This window comes from Arachis ipaensis, chromosome B06, assembly GCF_000816755.2.
Source record: "Arachis ipaensis cultivar K30076 chromosome B06, Araip1.1, whole genome shotgun sequence".
In the NCBI taxonomy this organism is placed as follows: Eukaryota; Viridiplantae; Streptophyta; class Magnoliopsida; order Fabales; family Fabaceae; genus Arachis; species Arachis ipaensis.
In genome coordinates, this window is record NC_029790.2 from 1,526,328 (window position 1) to 1,550,864 (window position 24,537).

Genomic DNA, 24,537 nt, shown 5'->3' on the forward strand with positions numbered 1-24,537 from the left:
TAGGTGCAGTATAGTCACCAAGCATCCTCCTTGCATTATTATTATTTTCGACTGCCATCTCCTCTTTTTTTTTCGAAAATTTTTGCAAAGTTTTCTCTGAAGTGTTCTGTTTTAGCTTCTCTTAACTTCCTCTTCAGAGTCCTTTCAGGTTCAGGATCTGCTTCAATAAGAATGTTCTTGTCCTTGCTCCTGCTCATATGAAAAAGAAGGGAACAGAAAATAATAATAGGGATCCTCTTTGTCCAGATATAGAGGTTCCTTTATGTGAGTAGAAGAGAAGAAGAATAAGAATGAAGAAGAGAAAAAATTCGAACACAGAGGAGAAGAGAGGGTTCGAATTTTAGGATGAAGGGAAGTGTTAGTGAATAAATAAAATAAATAGGAGGAGATGAGAGAGATAGAATTTCGAAAAATTTTTTTGAAAAAGAGTTAATAATTTTCGAAAATAAAAATTGAAAAAGTAATTAGATGATTTTGAAAAAGATTTTGAAATTAATTTTGAAAAGATAGGAAGTTAGAAAAGATATTTTGAAATTAAAGTTTGAAAAAGATATGATATGGTTGAAAATTAGTTTGAAAAAGATTTTAAAATCAAATTTTGAAAAGATAAGATTTATGAAAAGATATGATTTTTAAAAGATATGATTTTGAAAAGATATGATTTTTTTTTAAAAAAGATAAGATGAAAAAGATATTTTTGAAAAGATATAATTGAAAATTAGTTTGAAAAAGATTTGAATTTTAAAATCACAATTAATGACTTGACTCACAAAAAATCACAAGATATGATTCTAGAACTTAAAGTTTGAATCTTTCTTAACAAGAAAGTAACAAACTTGAAATTTTTGAATCAAAACATTAATTGATGATGTGATTTTCGAAAATATGATGTAAAAAATAAGAAAAAGATTTTGAAAAATTTTGAAAAATTTTCGAAAACAAAGAAAAAAATTTTGATTTTTGAAAAAGATTTTTGAAAAGATAAGATATATTTTTTTTTTATTTTTGAATTTTTTATGATGAGAGAGAAAAACAACAAAAAGACTCAATGCATGAAAATTTTTAGATCAAAACAATGAATGCATGCAAGAACACTATGAATATCAAGATGAACACCAAGAACACTTTGAAGATCATGATGAACATCAATAACTTATTTTTGAAAAATTTTTAATGCAAAGAAAACATGCAAGACACCAAAATTAGAAATCTTTCATGTTTGGACACTATGAATGCAAGAATGCATATGAAAAACATCATACAACACAAAATAATAAAATATGAAGATCAAACAAGAAGATTCATCAAGAACAACTTGAAGATCATGAAGAACACATGCATGAATTTTTGAAAAATGCAAGAATAGGATGAACATGCAATTGACACCAAACTTATGACTTGACACTAAACTCAAACAAGAAATATAAAATATTTTTGGTTTTTATGATTTTATTAATTTTTTTTGTATTTTCTTTTATTTTTTTCCGAAAAACATATAGGAAAAAGGAAATAAGAAATTCAAAATTTTTAATATGAATTTCAGGAATCTTTGCAATGTTAGTCTAAAGCTCCGGTCTAGGAATTAGACATGGCTTAATAGCCAACCAATCTTTTCATGAAAGCTCCGGTCCAAAACACTAGACATGGCCAATGGCCAGCCAAGCTTAAGCAAGAACATGCAAGTAATTCATTCAAGTCAAAGCCTCAGTCCAAAAGAATTAGACATGGCTTTACAGCCAGCCAAGCTTCAACAAGTCAACATGTAAAACTAGAATTCATTCTTAAGAATTTTGAATAATTTTCGAAAACAGATGAGAAATTTTTTGAAAGATTTTTTGAAAAATTTTTGAAAATAAAAAAAAATTACCTAATCTGAGGAACAAGATGAACCTTCAGTTGTTCAAACTCAACAATCCCCGGCAACGGCGCCAAAAACTTGGTGGACGAAATTGTTACTCATACTTTTCACAACTCAAACAATCCCTGACAATGGCTCCAAAAACTTGATGCACAGAACCATGGTCCAAACATAACTTCACAACTTCGCACAACTAACCAGCAAGTGCACTGGGTCGTCCAAGTAATACCTTACGTGAGTAAGGGTCGATCCCACGGAGATTGTTGGTATGAAGCAAGCTATGGCCATCTTGTAAATCTCAATCAGGCTGATTCAAATTGGTTAAGAGATTATAATATATTAAAAGATAAATAAAATAGGATAGAGACACTTATGTAAATTCATTGGTGGGAATTTCAGATAAGCGTCTGAAGATGTTGTATGGCTCTAGAACGTCTGCTTTCCTACTGCTTTCATCCAATCATTCTTACTCCTTTCCATGGCAAGCTGTATGTTGGGGATCACCGTTGTCAATGGCTACTGTCCGTCCTCTCAGTGAAAATATTCCAAATGCGCTGTCACCGCACGGCTAATCATATGTCGGTTCTCGATCATATTAGAATAGAATCCCGTGATTCTTTTGCGTCTGTCACTACGCCCAACACTCGCGAGTTTGAAGCTCGTCACAGTCATTCAATCCCTGAATCCTACTCGAAATACCACAGACAAGGTTTAGACTTTCTGGATTCTCAAGAATGCTGCCAATGGATTCTAGCTTATACCACGAAGATTCTGATTAAGAAATCCAAGAGATACTCATTCAATCGAAGGTAGAACGGAGGTGGTTGTCAGGCACGCGTTCATAGTTTGAGAATAATGATGAGTGTCACGGATCATCACATCCATCAGGTTGAAGTACGATTGGATATCTTAGAATATGAATAAGCATGAATTGAATAAAAGAACAATAGTACTTTGCATTAATACTTGAGGTACAGCAGAGCTCCACATCTTAATCTATGGTGTGTAGAAATTCCACCGTTGAAAATACATAAGAACTGGAGGTCCAGGCATGGCCGAATGGCCAGCCTCCCCAAATATGAAATATGGTATCCAGAATGTCTAATACAATAGTAATAAGTCCTATTTATACTAAACTAGCTACTAGGGTTTACAGAAATAAGTCTAAGTGCAGAAATCCACTTCCGTGGCCCACTTTGGTGTGTGCTTGGACTAAGCTTGAGCTTTCCATGTGCAAAGGCTTCTCTTGGAGTTAAACGCCAAGTTGTAACGTGTTTTTGGCGTTTAAACCAGTGTTTCTGGCGTTTTACTCCAGAATACAGCTTGGAGCTGGCATTGAACGCCAGTTTGCATTGTCTAAACTCGAATAAAGTATGAACTATTATATATTTCTGGAAAGCCCTGGATGTCTACTTTCCAACGCAATTGATAGCGCGCCATTTGGAGTTCTGTAGCTCCAGAAAATCCATTTCGAGTGCAGGGAGGTCAGAATCCAACAGCATCTGCAGTTCTTTTTCAGCTTGAATCAGATTTTTGCTCAGATCCCTCAATTTCAGCCAAAATTTACCTAAAATCACAAAAAAATACACAAACTCATAGTAAAGTCCAGAAATGTGAATTTTTCATAAAAACTAATAAAAATATCCCTAAAAGTAGCTAGATCCTACTAAAAACTACCTAAAAACAATGCCAAAAAGCGTATAAATTATCCGCTCATCAATACACGACGTTCAATTTCAAAAATTAAGTTACTTAATGCAAAGTCAGAAACTAATTTGGTACTTTTACAATAATGACATAATAGATAACATGTGAAAGAATAATGTTGCGATACGTGGCACAAACGGACACATAGCACACTCATTACACGTGGCCAAACCATAAAGTAACTCATGTCACTAATGATTCAGGTCATCAAGTCACATCAGCATCCAGTTAACAGAAAATGGGTCAGAGACTAACATAGTATACTCTTACTAATTTTAAAGACATAATTAGTATAATTAAAATTTTAAAAATAATTTTAGTATATAACACCAATCTCATAGATCACTCTAAAGCTTAACTCTAAATAAAATCACACTTTAACTTTGTAAGCTAAGTAAGCTAAGGAAAAGATACATGATTGGTTACTATTTTAACTTTGGCTGCGGATATTTTTGGTTTTATCCAACACGTATCTATTTTGGTCTTTAATATTTGGACCAAATTTTAATTAGTTCTTGATATTTTAAACGTTCTATTTTAGTCTCAAAAAATTTTAAAAGAATTTAATATTGTTCTACAGTTAAATTTAAGGGAGCCACTTCTATCAAGATGGCCAAATCATCTTTTTTTAAAGACACTTTATATCTACCAATTATCTATTGACATGTGGTATAATAATTAGATCTGGTTTAATATGATTAGTTTTTATCAAAATCGGTAATCCAGACCGATTTATATAAACCGGGCCGGATTAGGCTTAAAATATTTTTATTTTTTTTAATTTGAAAACCCTATCCCCTTCCTCTTTTGTCCCTCTCTCACAGTGTCATTGAGCTCGAGCTCTCTGGTCTCTCTCACTGTGGCTCATCGGTTCCAGCACTCAAGGTCTCTCCTCCTCTTGTCTCCGACCTCTCTCACTGTCTCCAGTCGCACTCAAGCTCCCTGGCGCTCTCTGGGTCGTCAGTCTCCACAGTCTCGAACTCAGTTGCGCTAGTCGTCGCCGGCGGCAAAAGCAACAGGTCCCGGTTGTCGTTGCGCGCTCTGTCCCGTTACTATCTTGCTCTCAATCGCGCTTCTTCCTTGCGCTCGTCCTCGCAGGTGGCAGAAGCAACAGGTCCTGGGACTGATCATCGTTGTCGTCTTCTTGCTTCGAGTCTTGCCGTCAGCTTCCTCCCTAATGATGTTGGCTATTACTTCTCATTCGTTAGTTAGTGTAGTACTAAAGTATCATTTGTGTTATACAGAGCGTGCTAGAAAACTTGTTTATTTAGATAATTACCATCCAGAGGATGGTATGATTCTTGCAAATACGACATCTATTGGAATGCAACCAAAAGTTGATGAAACACCTGTTTCTAAGGTTTGCTCCTTTGATATGGCCGTACCAATTAGGCTCTTGTAACATTGTTTTGAGTATGATATTATTGACAATCCTATATGTGGAACGTGAGTGAGTTGAGTGCAGAGAACCAATCATTCTTTTGTTCATGCAGCATGCATTAAAATACTACTTCCTGATTTTTTATGCTGTCTACACACCCAAAATGACTAGATTTTTTACGGAAGCAGAAGAACCAGGAGCTACTGTTGTTACAGGATTGGAGATGTTTCTTGGACAAGCATATGGACAACCTTCTTCATTATATACTACTATATCTATCTATGGATAACCTATGTGCCTTTTTCTTTTAACAACTATATAATAGCCTTCTAGAGAGAAAATTTTAAGCTTAACCCAAGTTTGATAATGACATGCCTTGTTTCACAACCCAACTTGTCTCCCTTAGCTTCTTTAATTTTCATTTAAATATTTCATCTGAGAATATGTGTCATAGATGGATTGATCATTACTTCTGGGGATTATTCCTTTTGTCTTTTATTGTTCCTATGCCTTTATATATATATAGTAATAATAGGCTATTAACTAATTAAGGAGGAATATTGTTTTCATTTTTAAATATGGTAACAACCTTATCTAAAACTAATGCTTAACAAGAAAATTTCTACCTCGATCACATTATTATTATTATTATTATTATTATTCCACTAAGTTACCTTTAAAAGTAGAGTAAATGGTTAAATTAGTCCCTAAAAGATTACTTGTTTTTCAAATTAGTTATTCAAAGATTTTTTTAATCAAATTCGTCTTTTAAAAATTTTAAATTAGTCATATTAGTTCTTCCGTAACTTTGTTAGGGTTAACCACAAAAAATGCCCCCGAATTATTCAAACGTGGACAAAAATACACCCGAATTTTATTATCGACAAAAATGCCTTTAAATAATTTAAAAACGCAACAAAAATGTTTAACAGTAAATATATATTTTCAAAAAATACCTTAGAGGTTAAATTTTCATGTAATATTTTGCAAGCATGATTATAAAAATGAGATATTATTATTCTTAAAATTTGGTAATTTTTTGTTAAGTATATATTTTTTTATAATTTTTTTGTTGACAACCAATAATACTTTTAAAAAATCACAAAAAAATATATATTTAATAAAAAATCATCAAATTTTAATAATAATAATATCTTATTTTTCTAATCATGTTTGCAAAAAATTGCATCAAAATTCAATTTTTAATATATTTTTTGAGAAATACATATTTAATGTTAGTTTTTTTGCAAGATTATCTAACATTAAATATGTATTTCTCAAAAAATACATTAGAGATTGAATTTTGATATAATTTTTTTCAAGAATAATTATAAAAATGAGATATTATTATCCTTAAATTTTGGTAATTTTTTGTTAAGTATATAATTTTTTATAATTTTTTTTGTTAACAACCAATAATAATTTTAAAAAATCACAAAAAAATATATACTTAGTAAAAAATTACCAAATTTTAAGAATAATAATATCTTATTTTTTTAATAATACTTACAAAAAATTACATCAAAATTCAATCTTTAAGATATTTTTTGAAAATATATATTTACTGTTAGGCATTTTTGTTGCGTTTTTAAATTATTTAAGGGCATTTTTGTCGATAATAAAATCCGGGTGTATTTTTGTCAACGTTTGAATAATTCGAGAGCATTTTTAGTGGTTAACCCTAAAAAAAATAAAAATATTTTAAGCATAATCCGGTCCGGTTTATATAAATCGGTCTGGGTTACTGATTTTGATAAAAACCAACCATATTAAACTAGATCTAATCATTATACCACATGTCAATAGTTGATTAGTAGATATAAGGTGTCTTTAAAAAAAAGATGATTTTGCCATCTTGATAGAAGTGGCTCCCTAAATTTAATACCAATAATTAGCATATTTACAAGCTAATATCAACACACCAATGATCACTAATGTAAAAAATTTTTTGTTAATTATTTAAGTCAAATTTAATGGTTAGGTAACATTAAATTCGTTTGAAATATTTTGAGACTCAAATAGGATGTTTAAAATATTAGAGACTAAATTAGGATTTGAGTCAAATGTTCGAAACTAAATTATTAATTAATACTTTACCCATACAAAAAATAATTATTTTGAGCGTAAAATGTATCTTTTATCCTTAAAATTTGTAATTCTTTTTAAAAATATCTCTAGCATTTAATTTTATTTAATTTTGTCTCTAACATTTTTATTTATTCAATTTTGTCCTTAACGTTTTTTATTGTTTTAAAATTATTCCTAAACGTTTTTAATTTTGCCTCCAATATTTTAGATGGAGTTAACATCCACAGATAATTTTGATAAAAATTGAAAACTTTAGAAACAAAAATTGAATATAATTAAACAATCAAGAATATTTTTGAAAAAAATAGAAGACAAAAAAAAATTTTACTGAATACAATATACGCACACGTGTAAATTTAAGGTATATGAAAATAAAATTGTATCTATTATTAGCATAATATAACAAGAGATAATGATTGATAATCATATTATTAGTATTATAGAGATTCTCATGCATTCAAATCAAGCAAAAATCAAGGAACACTTTCTTGTTTCAGCGAAGACTCAACAGATCAGAGATCCTACTTTCATTCTAAAAAAAGGTTCCTAACTCTTCACACAGTAACTTAAATAACTTCCTCCTCATTCATATCACTTTTGTGTTTTAAGAACACAACCAATTAGCGCGTATTGTATTCAATTCGATTCAATTCGGGATCGGGAACAAGATCTGATTCTAGATGGACATTGAAGCAGCGTCTAACGTTGTTCCCGCCACACACAAAAGTGTCGATGTCGATGATGATGGCAGATCCAAAAGAACCGGTTTGCGATCTCTCTCCCTTCTAATTAATTACTCTTCTTTCTTTTTCTTTTCTTTTCATTTTCTTTCAGTTATCTTCTTCACCATGTCTCCGATCCTCATCCTAAGAATGAATAATTGAATATCATGCAAATTTCGAAGAAAATTCGATCCTTTACTTGCTTTCTTTTTTACTAACCTTTAATGGAAAATTAATATTTTATGCTAATTGTATTATTAAGTTTTAAGAAAACGGTTTCGCGTTGAGGGATTTCAATAATATGCATAAGTTCTTACGTTTAAATCACACTACTCTTTAAGTTTAAGGTAACCAATCATGTAATCATTTTGAATAGAAATAGAACCTTCCCATATCATGCATGCCTAACAATTTTCTATTTCTTAAACAATATAAGAACTTTAATGCATTTAATATCACAAAAAAATTTAAAAAAATATGTGTACAAAAAATCAATGATATATATTATTTTAAATATTTTTAATATATATTTTATATTTCAATGTGTATTCTACACATGTTACTAATTTTTAACTTATTAAGTAACATGCATGTAAAATAGTTGGAAAAACATTATTGCTATTTTTAAGAAAAAAATAGAAAAATATTTTATCAAAACTTATTATATTTGAATATTTTTTCCTTTATTTTTAGAGTTTAATTTTGATACACTCAAATTGTAAAGCGTGTTTTACAGAGTCTTGTAATTACATTCGTTTTTTTAAATGATCATTCACACGATCAATGTAAAAGATAGTTATTTTTACTGATTTAGTGTTACGTAATTGAATGCACGTATAAAACTATTTTACATTGACAGTGTATTAAAATTAAATTTTTATTTCTAAAACAATTTTGCTTGTCATCATATGGAGTATCTTGTTAACCTGTATAACAATTCCTCAGAAGAAAATCAGAAAGAACAGTGCACTAGGAAACTTTGCTAATTATTAAAACACATATTTGCCTAATAAAAATATGAATCTATTAAATAAAAATTAATTTTATATTTATACTTTGATGAAAATTTAAGACTATATTTTCCTAAGATAGGATTTAAATCTTCTCATGTCTTATCATGTATCCATTTTAACCGTACCTTTGATTATAATCGATTATTTATAGAGAGTGGAATAGTATAAATCTTTTTTGTTGTTGGTAAAAATGTCGAAAATGATACTAAGAATAATTTTTTATTTATATTTTGTTAAATGTTGATATTTGAGATTTTGTTTTTCGTCATTCCACTTTATTATCCGTTAGTTTTTACCAATTTATTTATAAATAATGCTACATATTTAAATTCTTTTATGAATTAAATTCAATTAAATTAAACAATAAAACTTAAAATAACATTATTTATGTTAGACTGAAAATTAAAACTGTTACGTGCAGGGGATGTATTGACGGCAACAACACACATAATAACAGTTGTAATTGGGGCAGGAGTGTTGGCACTTGCATGGGCCATGGCCCAACTTGGATGGATAGCAGGCATTGGCATTATGATTGCATGTTCATGCATCTCCATTCTCACTTACAATTTCATAGCTGATTGTTATAGATATCCTGACCCTGTTACTGGCAAGAGGAATTACACTTATATGCAAGCCGTCAACTCATATTTAGGTATTTAAGAATAAAGACACAAGATAGATAAACCCTAATATATAATTTGATAACTCATAAAATGCAAGCCAATTATAAATTCATATTTTAATGAATTTCTCAATCTCAAATGGATAAATAGGTGGGAAAATGCATGTGTTTTGCGGATTGATCCTATATGGGAAGCTGGCTGGTGTGACAGTGGGATATGCAATCACCACTTCTACAAGCTTGGTGTAAGTTACAACAATTCACAAACTAATAACATGCATCTATATATTAATAACATTTATTAAGTGTGTATGTGCATGTGATAGGGCTATAAAGAAAGCAATTTGCTTCCATGAAAAAGGGCACGATTCTTATTGCAAGTTTTCAAATAATCCCTACATGATTGGTTTTGGGATTGGGCAAATTTTCTTGTCCCAAATTCCAGACTTCCACAAATTGACATGGCTCTCAACCATTGCTGCTATCACCTCTTTTGGTTATGCATTTATTGGAAGTGGACTTTCCCTAGCAGTGGTGCTCTCAGGTTATTACTTGTACCTATATTTTTCCCTAAGCTTTCCGACATTAATTTCAAAGATTTTATTCAAAAGCAATTTTCTTTGTAAAATTACTTAAAAGGACATTTTGGGTATGAGCAGGAAAAGGACAACCAACTAGTTTAACTGGAGTCAAAGTTGGAGCAGACCTAACTGAAGCAGATAAAATTTGGAGGGTCTTTAGTGCTATGGGAAACATTGCACTTGCTTGTTCTTTTGCCACTGTTGTTTATGACATAATGGTATGTTATTTGTACTTATTTTGTCTTATACAGAAAATCCACTGTCAAATGTGCGGTACTAACGGCATTATTTCATTTGATTGATCCTTTCATGGTGTTTAATATATTTAGGACACATTGAAATCAGATCCACCGGAGAACCAACAAATGAAGAAGGCAAATGTTATAGGGATCACTATGATGACAGTATTGTTCCTTGCATGTGGTGGACTTGGCTATGCTGCTTTTGGGGAACACACACCAGGCAACATCCTCACTGGCTTTGGATTCTATGAGCCCTTTTGGTTGGTTGCTCTTGGTAATGTTTGCATTGTCATTCACATTGTGGGAGCATATCAGGTTTGTTATCATTACTATTATTTCGTCCAAGATTTCTTAGCATATCAATTTTGTCAACTTGAATAATCAAAAGAGCAAACTTTATTTCATACCATACCAACTTCTTTTGCAACCATAGTACATCGATATAAACTTACTAATTTGACTATTAATTATTTTGTTAAAGAACATACGATACAAACGTTATATGTATAAATATATATAAATACGTAGTCGTTGATTTTTTTCAGTTCATTAAAGATTTTTGTTTTTCATAATATTTTAGGACAAAGTATATTTTCTATTATAATATTTGCAAAAAGTTTAAAAAATACCACTATTTCTTCGTCATTCAAGATGAGCAAAGTATTTTTGGTATTTTTACTTAATGAAGAAAAGTCCAAGAATTAAGTGAAGGAGTTTTTGGTATTTTAATTTTTTTTTTTTTTGCGAATCCATTAGAGAGCCAATGGAATATTCAGAATAAAATATTATTAATTTTTTTTTGTGAATCCACTAGAGAGCTAATGGAATATCCAGAGTAAAATACAATATGTACAATGGGCTGTTTATTTGGCTCAATATGAGTTAAAAAAATGAACATCCAGAGTAAAATACTATTAATTTTTTAAACACAATACACCCATACTATCCAGAATAACCATCCGAGTACCAGAGATAATAAACATCTAATATCCTATTGAATCGAACACCCCTAAATCCCCATTGTACACATTATACATATACTTCATTGGCTCTCTATACTTCTTCTTTATATATTACTGTTTACATGAATACAATGTAGATATATTAAGAGAGGAAAAGATAACTAATTACATGTATAATTAATTGACAGAATCACTCTTTTTCAAAAACTTATTCCAATAATATCTGTTTTTGAATTGTATAAGAAGCATTATGCCTAATGTTTTCGAAATCTACCCTTGTGTGACAGGTGATGGCTCAACCATTTTTTCGCATAGTTGAGATGGGTGCTAACATAATGTGGCCACATTCAGATTTCATAAACAAAGAACACCCAACAAAATTGTGGATCTTCAAATTCAGGTTGAATATGTTTAGGTTAGTTTGGAGGACAATATTCGTTGTAATTGGGACAATAATTGCCATGGCTATGCCTTTCTTCCACGCATTTCTTGCCCTACTTGGAGCAATTGGGTTTTGGCCACTCATTGTGTTTTTCCCCATACAAATGCACATTGCTCAGAGGAACATAAAAGTAGCTTCGTTAAAGTGGTATGCACTCCAACTTTTGAATTTCACATGCTTCCTTATTACGGTGCTTGCAGCAATTGGTTCCATTCGTGAGATCAGCAAGAATATCAGCAAATACAGGATATTCACCTATAAACAATAGTTCATAGTACATTTGGAAACAATAATAGAGATTTTGTAGTTACATATACCTAGATTTTATTTTCCTATGTTGCTGTGCTTCAAAAGGATGTGCTTCAAAAGGACCTGAGTGGAGAAAACTAGTCAGTAATAACCATGCATGATTAAATTCTTATCACTACTAATTGATCTTAGTTGCAATATATGAAGTACTACTTATAGTTTGACATTCAAAAATTGAATAAGCTAAAACGACAAAAATATAGAGATTGAATTAAATTCCTCTAAAGTAAAAAATCTGATAAAGTAAGAGTTTAATCACCTTTAAATTAAGACAGTAAAAGTTACATATGATAAAAATTACAAAGTCAATGATAATTAACTTTTTTTGTCACTTTACAATTTTTCTCATTTCAGTGAATCTTTTTCCATAGAAATTAGTGCAACATATTAATTAGTTATAGGAACTGTTAGTAACAAGTTAATCACACAAACCACTAACCATAACAATATGCATGTTCTTTATTTATTCTTATACAATCCCTACCAACATACAAGAAGACATATAATGAGCCTAAAAAAGAATATTAATCTTACAATTCTAACATTCAATGGAGCTGCTTTTAGCTTGTGCTGAAGAGATAATTTTTTATTGCTGATGAAAAAGGCACACTAAGAAGAATTTAAATATAGTCATCTTTTTGTAAAACCGTGACCATAGCAGTTTATGATCATGGTTTTAATGTGACCGTAACTTATCTATGGTCACCATATTTTAAAACCGTGACCATAGCTTACTCTATGGTCACCCTTTTAAAAAACCGTGACTATAGTTATCTATGGTCATCCTATTTTAAAATCGTGACCATAGCTTATTCTGTTTTCTGAAATTTATTTTTCTAAAAGAATAATCACATCCCAAAATAAGTCTAAAAAGGAGAAATTCAAAAAATCTAAATCGTAAAATTTACATTATAAGTTAGATATATTTTTAGTTCAAACAACAAAAATTAATATACTTGAGTGAATACACTTGTCTCGATCTTATTTCTAAACAATGATATATATTAACACTAAGTACTTCTAGGAGCTAAAGCTTAGCCAAGATTAGTTGTAACTAACTCTAAACTAACTTCAGAGATGTGATGTCAATTTGTCCTTTTCCTTGACATATTTGTTTCTTTTGATCCTCAGCGTTGATAACAATAACTTCGAACAATCAGGTGATTTACTCAGCAACACTGGAAACAACAAACCTACACAAGAATTGTAACACCTTATCTATCAAAATGTCACGCTTCCGGCTGCGCCACTCTGATAGCTCGGGTATTACGACGATTTTAAATATTTAATACTAAAATATGAGCCTATTTAAAAATTTTAAATCGTTTAACCACTCAAGAAACTTCTTATCGGATAACATACAACCACATTTATAAAACAAACCGCAATACTTACAAAAGATACATATACATATATCTACATAGAGTTAATATTACAAGCATTACATAATCAAATATCCTATCCCTCTTGTGAAGACTTGTAAAATTAAAGGCGAGGGAAACATAAATGCTAAAATCAATACAAAAGTATCATCTAAACAAAGAGAAATAAGCTGTTCCAAACTCGTCGTCCATAACCTGAAAAGGAAAAAGCCTCTAGGGGAGTGAGAACATCGTCCTTGAAAGGGTTCTCACCGTAGGGTTACAGAATTGTTATAATAAGATACGAATGTAAAACCATTTTTAATGTGCAGTGATTAATAACCGCCTTGTGCTTCTTTTCAAAACCAAAGAATTAATATTCAAAATCCGAAATCCTTTCTAAAAGGGAAAGCTGTTAGTTTTTCAGAAATCTAAAAACCTTTTTAAAAGTCTTTCCTAGATAGCATGAATGATCAAACTGTTCCAAGCATAGGTTCATTACGTCTATGCTGAACCAGTTTAGTTTTTCATACTTTTCTAAACCACAAGCACAAACCAAACACAGCCTTCAGCCCATTTCATAATCAACCACGGCTTTAGGCCCAAGCAACTCACTCAACAACCAACTCATCACAATCCAACCAATTTTCAGTCACAAACAAAAGTAAGAAGGTCCAAACACAATCAAGCAGTTATATCAAGTAGAACAATTAGCAATTAAACATAAATATTCACATAAGCAAACAAATTACAATATGCACACCCAAACTATGTCATATAAATGCATATGATGCATGCCTGTCCTACTGGCCATGAGCTCACGTGTCGGTTATTTTGCCAGAACCCGACACATCTGGTAGCTAACCCAGACATTGGTCTCTAGGTTGCGCATCTCCAGAAGGATCATAAACGAAGGAGAGTGCCTTTCCGCATCGAAGGAGTGTGCCTTTCCACCTTTCAACCAGAGAAGAACATGGGGGATACAATACGAAGGAGAATGCCTTTCTACCTTCCCCACATTCACATTACGACAAGAGAGGGAATTTCCACCCTCAACTTGCCATCCAAACATATTTCCAAATTAATACGCAAGCGGGATTACCACCAGACCTTGCCATGCCTCATCATATTCTCAGTAACATCCACAGTCACTCAGACTTAAAATCTTATTTCAAAAACCAGTCTTGGCCCACTTTCAAATCACAAACGTATTCAGTTCACATATTGCCAAGAACCCCTTTTTCTTAAGTAAATGTTCTTTTCAAAACTTCCAAACAACTTCATAACCAAGCCAAATTCAAAATCTTTTCTGACAGATTAAAAATCACTCGTTTTCAAATCATTCGCTCCATCGTTTTGAAATCAAGAGTTATTAATCAACAACTTTGGCAAAGACTCAAGACCCTAGGAAAGAATAACCTGCCTCATTTCTTAAACTTCTTATAAATCCTCAGAATCATAGTTATCTAAGTGGAAATCAATTAAAATGAAGATTTAAAATCAAAACCAAAGCATGCAAGCCAAAAGTTCCGAACCAGTTTCAAAACCAAAATTATTTAAGCCCAAAGACCAAATTTCTTTTCGTTCTTAAATCGGAAACTTTCTCAAAGGCTCGGATTTGTTTAGTTAAAATTTAAAGAATACTTCAAAACATAGGCCCCTTCATATTTAAATCAATCGGGAAACATAAACTTTTATTAACCAGCTTAAACTCGAAACACCAATTTCTTAATAAATTAAGGATCAATTCATAGAACCTCTCAAATCCAAATCCTTTTCTAAATCACATTTTGAAACAAAATCTAAATTTTTATGAAAATTAGGCAGCATCTCCCCTAAAACTTGGACTTTGCCACCCTTTCGGGTCTCAACCAAACCAGTCCTCAACTCTTTTCCAAAGGGTCCAAGACCAAATCAGTTTCCAATAACACAATTCAGACTTTTAAAATATCAAAAATCATTTCAAGCCAAACCAATTAGAAATCTCAATTTTAATAAAATTGGACATTATCTCAGTCAAGCAGACAACCATATTCATCTAAGATAAACCAAACAATGCATAAGACTTACATAATCACCAGAAAAGCATTTCACTCGTCAGATCAATTTATAACAATTCCACTTTAAAATAAATTAGTTTTATAAAAACCCCTACCTCGGTAAGCAAAACCATAATCCAAACGTGTCAACTGAGCTCTTTTCTCTCAGCCCGGAATCAACAGCAACCAAAACCTCAGCTCCGCTTGCTTTCTCCATAGCAGAACAGCCTCAATCGCGACATGCAAACTCAATTTCTAATTCCTAAAAATATTAATATCGCGAAAATCTTAAAACCCATAACGACAAACTAACGATGAGGTTTCGAAATAGAGTACACTTACGGTAACAGCAGAACTGAGCAGCCGCAATCCCAAACTGACTCGACGGGAGCTTCGACAACGACTAGAAATTCTGGTGGTTCAACGGCAACCTAAAAATTCGACATGAAAACCTCGGAGCTCAACCCTATGGTAACCAAGATCTCAGAATCTCTAGCCAAACATAACAGAATATTGATTTCAAAGGTTTCGGAATGAAATGCTTACCAAGACGATGAGGGTTCCACTGGTGGTCACCAGCAACGGCGGTTATGGCGGCGGACAGCCTAACGGCGACAGAAGTCACAACGGCGCGAATCAGAGGCACGAATGGCGGTGATGGTGTCCACGACGACGACACAGCGGCAGCGCTGGTTCTTCCCACCTCGTCATGGTTCAGGCTCAGTCTCTCCTTTCTCATCTGGGCTCGACGGTGACACAGGCTTCGGGGAACGGCGACGCCAACCTCTCCTCGCGCGGCCCTCTCCCTGGGTTTTGGTCTTCCTCCGTGACGGCGTGCAGTAGAACGCGATAATCGGTTCGGCGGCAGCAGGCAGCGACGCCATGGTGGCTGGGTCGTGACGTGACGACGGCTGGGCGGCGAGTTTGGTGGCGGATCAGCGGCAGGGGACAGCTCTCCGTCGCTCTCTCTCTCTGGTCTCCCTCTTGACGGCATAGCGGCGACGACGGTGACAGTGATGCCCATCGGCACTGCCTCCCTCTCTTCCCCCTTCTCCCTTACCATAGCTCCCCTCTTCTCTCATCCCTTTCTTTCGTTTCTCTCCTTTTTTTTTTCTTTGTTTTGAGTGTTAGTGAGCTGGGTGGTGGGTTGTGTGGGCTAACCGTGGGTGTGGGGTGAGTGGGGTAAGGTGAGTGTCTTTTAGTTAGGGTTAGGATAGAAAATTAGGTTTAGATAAAATTAGGATTAGGTTAGAATTTTAGTTTAGGTATTTTTTGTGAACAATAGGGATAGTAGTGTAATTTTATGAAATAAATAAAAAGTAGGATAATAATAAAAAACAAATTAAATATAAAGTATCCATCTTTAAAAAAAATATCTTCTAATTAATAATCTTTAAATAATTTTCGGTTAAATACCAATTTAGTGAAGATTGGAGATAAGTAAATTAATCCTCTTTTATTTATAAAATAAGGTTAAAATCTATATATTAAAATTAAGACATCAAATACTCATTATTTTTCAATTATAAGGACTCTAAATAATAAATAAGAGTTTACTCAACCTTTATATATAGAAATTTTCAAAAATATTATCTTAAATAAATATAATGGATCATAAATAATTTATTAATTTCTTTTCAAAATTCGGGGTCTTACATCCTACCCCTCTTATGAAAATTTTCGTCCTCGAAAATTAACTTAATACACAATATACTAAAATAGTTTTGAATACTTTACTTTTGTATACTTTAGAAAAGTAGAGGTCTTGCCATATATATACATATAATTTTTCAAATACCGGATGACTCGTAAAACTTAAATGTAAGGGAAAAGCATGGTCTAAGCAAAAGTTAAGAGATGGTTAAAACAAAAATGTTACAGGGGGTTACTATTTTACCAAAACTTGGAGCACAAGAAGGTGTAAGTGTTCAAGTTAGGTGTTTGCAAAAACAAAGGGGTATCTAGGTGGCAAAGGTTTGAAAACAGGTCGACTTGAACAAACAGGATAACGTCTGCGCATAGAGTTTGTACCAACTTCAGAGCTTCAACTTCTCAACTTCATTAGTCACTTCAGAAACCCATAACCCGTCACAAGCCTAACATCCACAAATTTTTACGAGGAACAAACTGCCACACTCTTCATAATGTTGCACACTTACCGCTTCACCTTCTATATCCATAAACCACTTCTTAAAGAACTAATGTATCGCTTACTATACCTAAAAGTCGCACGCGACACTACAGCAATTCTCGTGCCTATTCAGAAGTATACAAGACCTTGGAAAAGGACACGCGACAAAGACAAAATCCACAAGAGCTTGAAAGGATTGTTGAGATCACAAGTAATCAAGAATGAACAAGGAGTGAAAAGTGCCAGAAAGGAGTTTAGTTTGGCAATCTCAAGAATGACTCCCGAATCAATGAAATTCGATGGGAATAATAAAAGAAAAGTAGTGTTGTAATTTGAGCAAAGTCAAGTTGAATCAAAAAAGTTAGAAGCTTATAGAAGAAGAATGCCTTAAACTTAAGACAAAGTTTATAAAACTTGAGTTAGGATTAAGAGTACCTTCGAATGCATTGCTCATAAAGAATAGAATTTTTTTTTCAAAACCCATCTCACATTCTCAAAGAAAAGGCGTAACCAACATTTTGCAAAAGAATAACAAGAGTATGAATGTGGCATCACTTAATGCAAATTTCATGTTTAAATAGATTATGTAGAGTTTTTAAAACAAAATGAACACTAGCTTGACTAAAAGCAAATTATTTCCTCAAATATTTAGAAAGATAGTTAGGTGCACAACTTAACCAAAAGTATACATAAAACTCGAAAGAAAAATAAAAGTTTGTTCAAAATTTTCTCAAAGCTCATGTTCAATCAAATGTGTGTAAAGGTTATAACAAAGATAGAAGAAGTCAAACATTATTTAGAAAAGAAAAATTCGAGGTAAAAATTTTCGTAAACACACTTTTATCACAAGCAGGGTTCCGCGTATGCACGATAAGTTTTTTTTTTTAGAATTTCACGTAAAGAAGTGTACGCTATGTCAAAACAATCTTATCAAAATTTAATAAATGGCTTTTAGTTACAATCAAGCTAGAAAATTTTAATTTGAAACTTCTTCAAAAAGAATTCAAAACATCTTCAAAATAATTCAAAACAAGACTCCAAAAGTATACTTGAAATTACTACTTTTGCGGGAATATTCAGGAGATTAAGGTGCACTTAAAAGGAAATCAGCCCATATGAGAAAGGATCTTTAAATCAAGAGAATTCAAACAAAATTCACTAGGCTTGGAATATCAAACAAATTTTCAATTGATCCAAAGGAATACAAAACGCGCAAGAAAAGACAACTCAACCAATAGAAAATTCTCAAGAAAGAACCTTTGACTAAAGAATGACAATTAAGAGGGCAAATGGTGCATTAGATGGAAACAAAGTCAAGCTGACTCGGATGAGTGTGAGATTCATAAGAGAAGAAAAATTAAGACTAACAGTGACGTTTACAAAAATAAGAGAGTAATTAAATATGACATCCGTAGAAGTGAAAAGCTCAAAAAGAATTGCCATCCTTGAAAGGAAAGATATGAATCCAACATTTTCAAAAGAGTAAAGAATGCTTAATTAACGTGTTATGCTAAACCAAATTCAAATTAAAAAAATAGATCAAGTGAAGTTCATTAAACGAAAATCAACTAAAAAGAGACAAAAATCTTCCTTTGAAAAGTATCTAAATACATAATCAAGCAAAAATATTCATAAAAATTGCAATATAGTCGTTAGAAAATCAAGTTGTATATATATTTTAAAATAAGTATATTTTCATAAACCAGTAAAAGAACTGGCGAGGTATTAGGAGTAAATGGTTTCTAAATTGCATAAAAAAAATTCTCAAAGTTTTATTTAGAGAAGGTTATACCGGATCAAAATTGATTTTATAAAGACTTTAGGAATGATGGTTGTAGATATAGTCAAGTAAGAAAAATTAAATCACGCCTTTAAAACAAATCGAAATAAGAGCTTAAAGGAATACACTGCATCAAAATAAGCTCAAAGTTGTACCAAATAATACATGGATCAAGAAAAGAGTTTAAACAAAGGAAAGCAAACACACCAAGGACGTTAGGCAGACATATACAGTTGGAATCAAAGGAAAAAGCATATGAACAGAGGAGGAGGGTTGGAACAATCAAACTACTTTCCAAAAGAATATAGCAAACAAGAAATTTAAGATAAACCATGAAAGAACACATCACATGACTTCAGCAGAAAACCAGACACATAGCTGTAACCTTGAGAATTAATTTCTAACGTTCCCTAAACCCGCGATTCGCGTTTCCAACAACTAGCATATCGTCTATGATAACCCATTAGTGCTTTCATATACACAAGTCACTAATATTAAGCCGGTCAAACTTAATACCAAGAAGTATGTAATGATAGGCTAACAGCATTAATCAATAGACAATCATGTGCATAAAGCTCTAATTCTTGTTATCCGAACAAGACCTACTACATGACAGACGCTCAGAGTATGCAATCGAAGCATAATCGGTCCATTCCTCAGGCTCTACAGGAAGGACCGCTCTGATACCATAATGTAACACCCTAACTATCAAAATGTCACGCTTTCGGCTGCGCCACTCTGATAGCTCGAGTATTACGACGATTTTAAATATTTAATACTAAAATATGAGCCTGTTTAAAATTTTAAATCGTTTAACCACTCAAGAAACTTCTTATCGGATAACATACAACCACATTTACAAAAAAAACCACAATACTTACAAAAGATACATATACATATATCTACATAGAGTTAATATTACAAGAATTACATAATCAAATATCCTATCCCTCTTGTGAAGACTTGTAAAATTAAAGGCGAGGAAAACATAAATGCTAAAATCAATACAAAAGTATCATATAAACAAAGAGAAATAAGCTCTTCCAAACTCGTCGTCCATAACCTGAAAAGGAAAAAGCCTGTAGGGGAGTGAGAACATCGTCCTCGAAAGGGTTCTCACCGTAGGGTTACAGAATTGCTATAATAAGATACGAATGTAAAACCATTTTTAATGTGCAGTGATTAATAACCGCCTTGTGCTTCTTTTCAAAACCAAAGAATTAATATTCAAAATCTGAAATCCTTTCTAAAAGGGAAAGCTGTTAGTTTTTCAGAAATCTGAAAACCTTTTTAAAAGTCTTTCTTAGATAGGATGAATGATCAAACTGTTCCAAGCATAGGTTCATTACGTCTATGCTGAACCAGTTTAGTTTTTCATACTTTTCTAAACCACAAGCACAAACCAAACACAGCCTTCAGCCTATTTCATAATCAACCACGGCTTTAGGCCCAAGCAACTCACTCAACAACCAACTCATCACAATCCAACCAATTTTCAGTCACAGACACAAGTAAGAAGGTCCAAACACAATCAAGCAGTTATATCAAGTAGAACAATTAGAAATTAAACATAACTATTCACATAAGCAAACCAATTACAATATGCACACCCAAACAATGTCATATAAATGCATATGATGCATGCCTGTCCTACTGGCCATGAGCTCACGTGTCGGTTATTTTGCCAGAACCCGACACATCTGGTAGCTAACCCAGACATTGGTCTCTAGGCTGCGCATCTCCAGGAGGATCATAAATGAAGGAGAGTGCCTTTCCACCTTCCCCCGGAGGTTTCACGAAGGAGAGTGTCTTTCCACATCGAAGAAGTGTGCCTTTCCACCTTTCAACCAGAGAAGAACATGGGGGATACAATACGAAGGAGAATGCCTTTCCACCTTCCCCACATTCACATTACGACAAGAGAGGGAATTTCCACCCTCAACTTGCCATCCAAACATATTTTCAAATTAATACGCAAGTGGGATTACCATCAGACCTTGCCATGCCTCATCATATTCTCAGTAACATCCACAGTCACTCTGACTTAAAATCTTATTTCAAAAACCAGTCTTGGCCCACTTTCAAATCACAAACGTATTCAGTTCACATATTGCCAAGAACCCCTTTTTCTTAAGTAAATGTTCTTTTCAAAACTTCCAAACAACTTCATAACCAAGCCAAATTCAAAATCTTTTCTGACAGATTCAAAATCACTCGTTTTCAAATCATTCGCTCCATCATTTTGAAATCAAGAGTTATTAATCAACAACCTTGGCAAAGACTCAAGACCCTAGGGAAGAATAACCTGCCTCATTTCTTAAACTTCTTAGAAATCCTCAGAATCATAGTTATCTAAGTGGAAATCAATTAAAATGAAGATTTAAAATCAAAACCAAAGCATGCAAGCCAAAAATTCCGAACCAGTTTCAAAACCAAAATTATTTAAGCCCAAAGACCAAATTTCTTTTCGTTCTTAAATTGGAAACTTTCTCAAAGGCTCGGATTTGTTTAGTTAAAATTTAAAGAATACTTCAAAACATAGGCCCCTTCATATTTAAATCAATCGGGAAACATAAACTTTTATTAACCAGCTTAAACTCGAAACACCAATTTCTTAATAAATCAAGAACCAATTCATAGAACCTCTCAAATCCAAATCCTTTTCTAAATCACATTTTAAAACAGAATCTAAATTTTTATGAAAATTCGGCAGCATCTCCCCTAAAACTTGAACTTTGCCACCCTTTCGGGTCCCAACCAAACCAGTCCTCAACTCTTTTCCAAAGGGTCCAAGACCAAATCAGTTTCCAATAAACACAATTCAGACTTTTAAAATATCAAAAATCATTTCAAGCCAAACCAATCAGAAATCTCAATTTTATTAAAATTGGACATTATCTCAGTCAAGCAGACAACCATATTCATCTAAGATAAACCAAACAATGCATAAGACTTACATAATCACCAGAAAAGCATTTCACTCGTCATATCAATTTATAACAATTCCACTTTAAAATAAATTAGTTTTATAAAAACCCCTACCTCGGTAAGCAAAACCATAATCCAAATGTCTTCTCTCAGCCCAGAATCAACAGCAACCAAAACCTCAGCTCCACTTGCTTTCTCCAACAGCAGAACAGCCTCAATCGCGACATGCAAACTCGATTTCTAATTCCTAAAAACATTAATATCGCGAAAATCTTAAAACCCATAACGACAAACTAACGATGAGGGTTCGAAATAGAGTACACTTACGGTAACAGCAGAACTGAGCAGCCGCTATCCCGAACTGACTCGGCGGGAGCTTCGACAACGGCCAGAAATTCCGGTGGTTCAACGGCAACCTAAAAATTCGACATGCAAACCTCAGAGCTCAACCCTATGGTAACCAAGATCTCAGAATCTCTAGCCAAACATAACAGAATATTGATTTCAAAGGTTTCGGAATTTACCAAGACCCAAGACGATGAGGGTTCCACTGGTGGTCACCAGCAACGGCGGTTATGGCGGCGGACAGCCTAACGGCGACAGAAGTCACAACGGCGCGAATCAGAGGCACGAATGGCGGTGATGGTGTCCACGACGACGGCACAGCGGCGGCGCTGGTTCTTCCCTGCTCGTCGAGGTTCAGGCTCGGTCTCTCCTTTCTCATCTGGGCTTGACGGCGACACGGGCTTTGGGGAACGGCGACGCCAACCTCTCCTCGCGCGGCCCTCTCCCTGGGTTTTGGTCTTCCTCCGTGACGGCGTGCAGTAGAACGCGATAATCGGTTCGGCGGCAGAGTAGGTTCGGCGGTAGCAGGCAGCGACGCCATGGTGGCTGGGTAGTGACGTGACGACGGCTGGGCGGCGAGTTCGGTGGCGGATCGGCGGCAGGGTACAGCTCTCCGTCGCTCTCTCTCTCTGGTCTCCCTCTTGGCGGCACAGCGGCGACGATGGTGGCAGTGATGCCCATCGGCACCGCCTCCCTCTCTTCCCCCTTCTCCCTTACCATAGCTCCCTTCTCCTCTCATCCCTTTCTTTCATTTCTCTCCCCTTTTTTTTCTTTGTTTTGAGTGTTAGTGAGCTGGGTGGTGGGTTGTGTGGGCTAACCGTGGGTGTGGGGTGAGTGGGGTGAGGTGAGTGTAGTTTAGTTAGGGTTAGGATAGAAAATTAGGTTTAGATAAAATTAGGATTAGGTTAGGATTTTAGTTTAGGTATTTTTTGTGAACAATAGGGATAGTAGTGTAATTTTATGAAATAAATAAAAAGTAGGATAATAATAAAAATCAAATTAAATATAAAGTATCCATTTAAAAAAAAATATCTTCTAATTAATAATCTTTAAATAATTTTCAGTTAAATACCAATTTAGTGAAGATTGGAGAGTAAATTAATAATCCTCTTTTATTTATAAAATAAGGTTAAAATCTATATATTAAAATTAAGACATCAAATACTCATTATTTTTCAATTATAAGGACTCTAAATAATAAATAAGAGTTTACTCAACCTTTATATATAGAAATTTTCAAAAATATTATCTTAAATAAATATAATGGATCATAAATAATTAGATATGAAATATTCATTATTTTTCAATTATAAGGACTCTAAGTAATAAATAAGAGTTTACTCAACCTTTATATATAAAAATTTCCAAAAATATTATCTTAAATAAATATAATGGATCATAAATAATTTATTAATTTCTTTTTAAAATTCGGGGTCTTACAAGAATTCAAACTATTAGCAACAAAAAATAAATAAATAAAAAATCACATTTATAATTTGCCATTCAAAAATTGAATAAGCTAAAACGACAAAAATATAAAGCTTGAATCAAATTCCTCTAAAGTGAAAAAGCTGATAAAGTGAGAATTTAATCACCTTTAAATCAAGACAATAAAACACACATATAATGAAAATTACTAAATCATTGATAATTAATTTTTTTTGTCACTTTACAATTTTTCTCATTTCAGTGAATCTTTTTCCATAGAAATTAGTGCAACATATTAATTAGTTATGGAAACTGTTAGTAACAAGTTAATCACAGAAACCACTCACGCTAACAATATGCATGTTCTTTATTTGTTCTTATAATGAATACAAGCCCTACCTAGAAGAAGACATATAACGAGCCTAAAAAAGAACATTAATCTTACAATTTTAACATTCAATAGAGCTGTTTTTAACTTGTGCTAAAGAGATCATTTATGGCTACTGAAAAAGACACACTAAGAAGAATTTAAATATGCAGTGAGAACTGGGAAAGAAACCATATAAATCATCAAAAGTTGGAAGTTTCAAGTAGC

The 24,537-nt window shown here is 33.0% G+C and overlaps 1 protein-coding gene and 1 long non-coding RNA gene across 6 annotated transcripts; one reads left to right on the plus strand and one right to left on the minus strand.

Annotated features, from left to right (window-relative positions):
• On the plus strand, positions 7,481-11,919 carry LOC107647877 (amino acid permease 8-like). The gene is made up of 7 exons (XM_016351925.2): positions 7,481-7,799; positions 9,191-9,424; positions 9,546-9,639; positions 9,721-9,938; positions 10,054-10,193; positions 10,305-10,532; positions 11,467-11,919. Exons 1-7 carry the CDS (start codon positions 7,715-7,717, stop codon positions 11,887-11,889), a joined length of 1,422 nt encoding a protein of 473 aa, XP_016207411.1. The 5' UTR covers positions 7,481-7,714; the 3' UTR covers positions 11,890-11,919.
• Positions 11,742-22,632, minus strand: LOC110263081. Of its 5 annotated transcripts, none has more exons than XR_002348095.1 (4): positions 15,877-16,494; positions 15,673-15,761; positions 15,447-15,592; positions 11,742-11,993 (listed from the first exon to the last, which is right to left on the minus strand). It is a non-coding gene; the product is annotated as an uncharacterized LOC110263081 (long non-coding RNA). The 5 variants fall into 5 exon arrangements; XR_002348094.1 differs by lacking the exon at positions 11,742-11,993 and adding an exon at positions 13,212-13,507; XR_002348092.1 differs by lacking the exons at positions 15,673-15,761; positions 15,877-16,494 and adding an exon at positions 22,497-22,632.

What these genes read in the sequence shown, in the direction of transcription:
- LOC107647877 (XM_016351925.2), top strand. Translation starts at nt 7,715, where the DNA reads ATGGACATTGAAGCAGCGTCTAACGTTGTTCCCGCCACACACAAAAGT. An exon ending in TGGCAGATCCAAAAGAACCG is followed by an intron (nt 7,800 to 9,190) that starts GTTTGCGATCTC and finishes TGTTACGTGCAG; the next exon opens with GGGATGTATTGACGGCAACA. An exon ending in CTGTTGTTTATGACATAATG is followed by an intron (nt 10,194 to 10,304) that starts GTATGTTATTTG and finishes TAATATATTTAG; the next exon opens with GACACATTGAAATCAGATCC.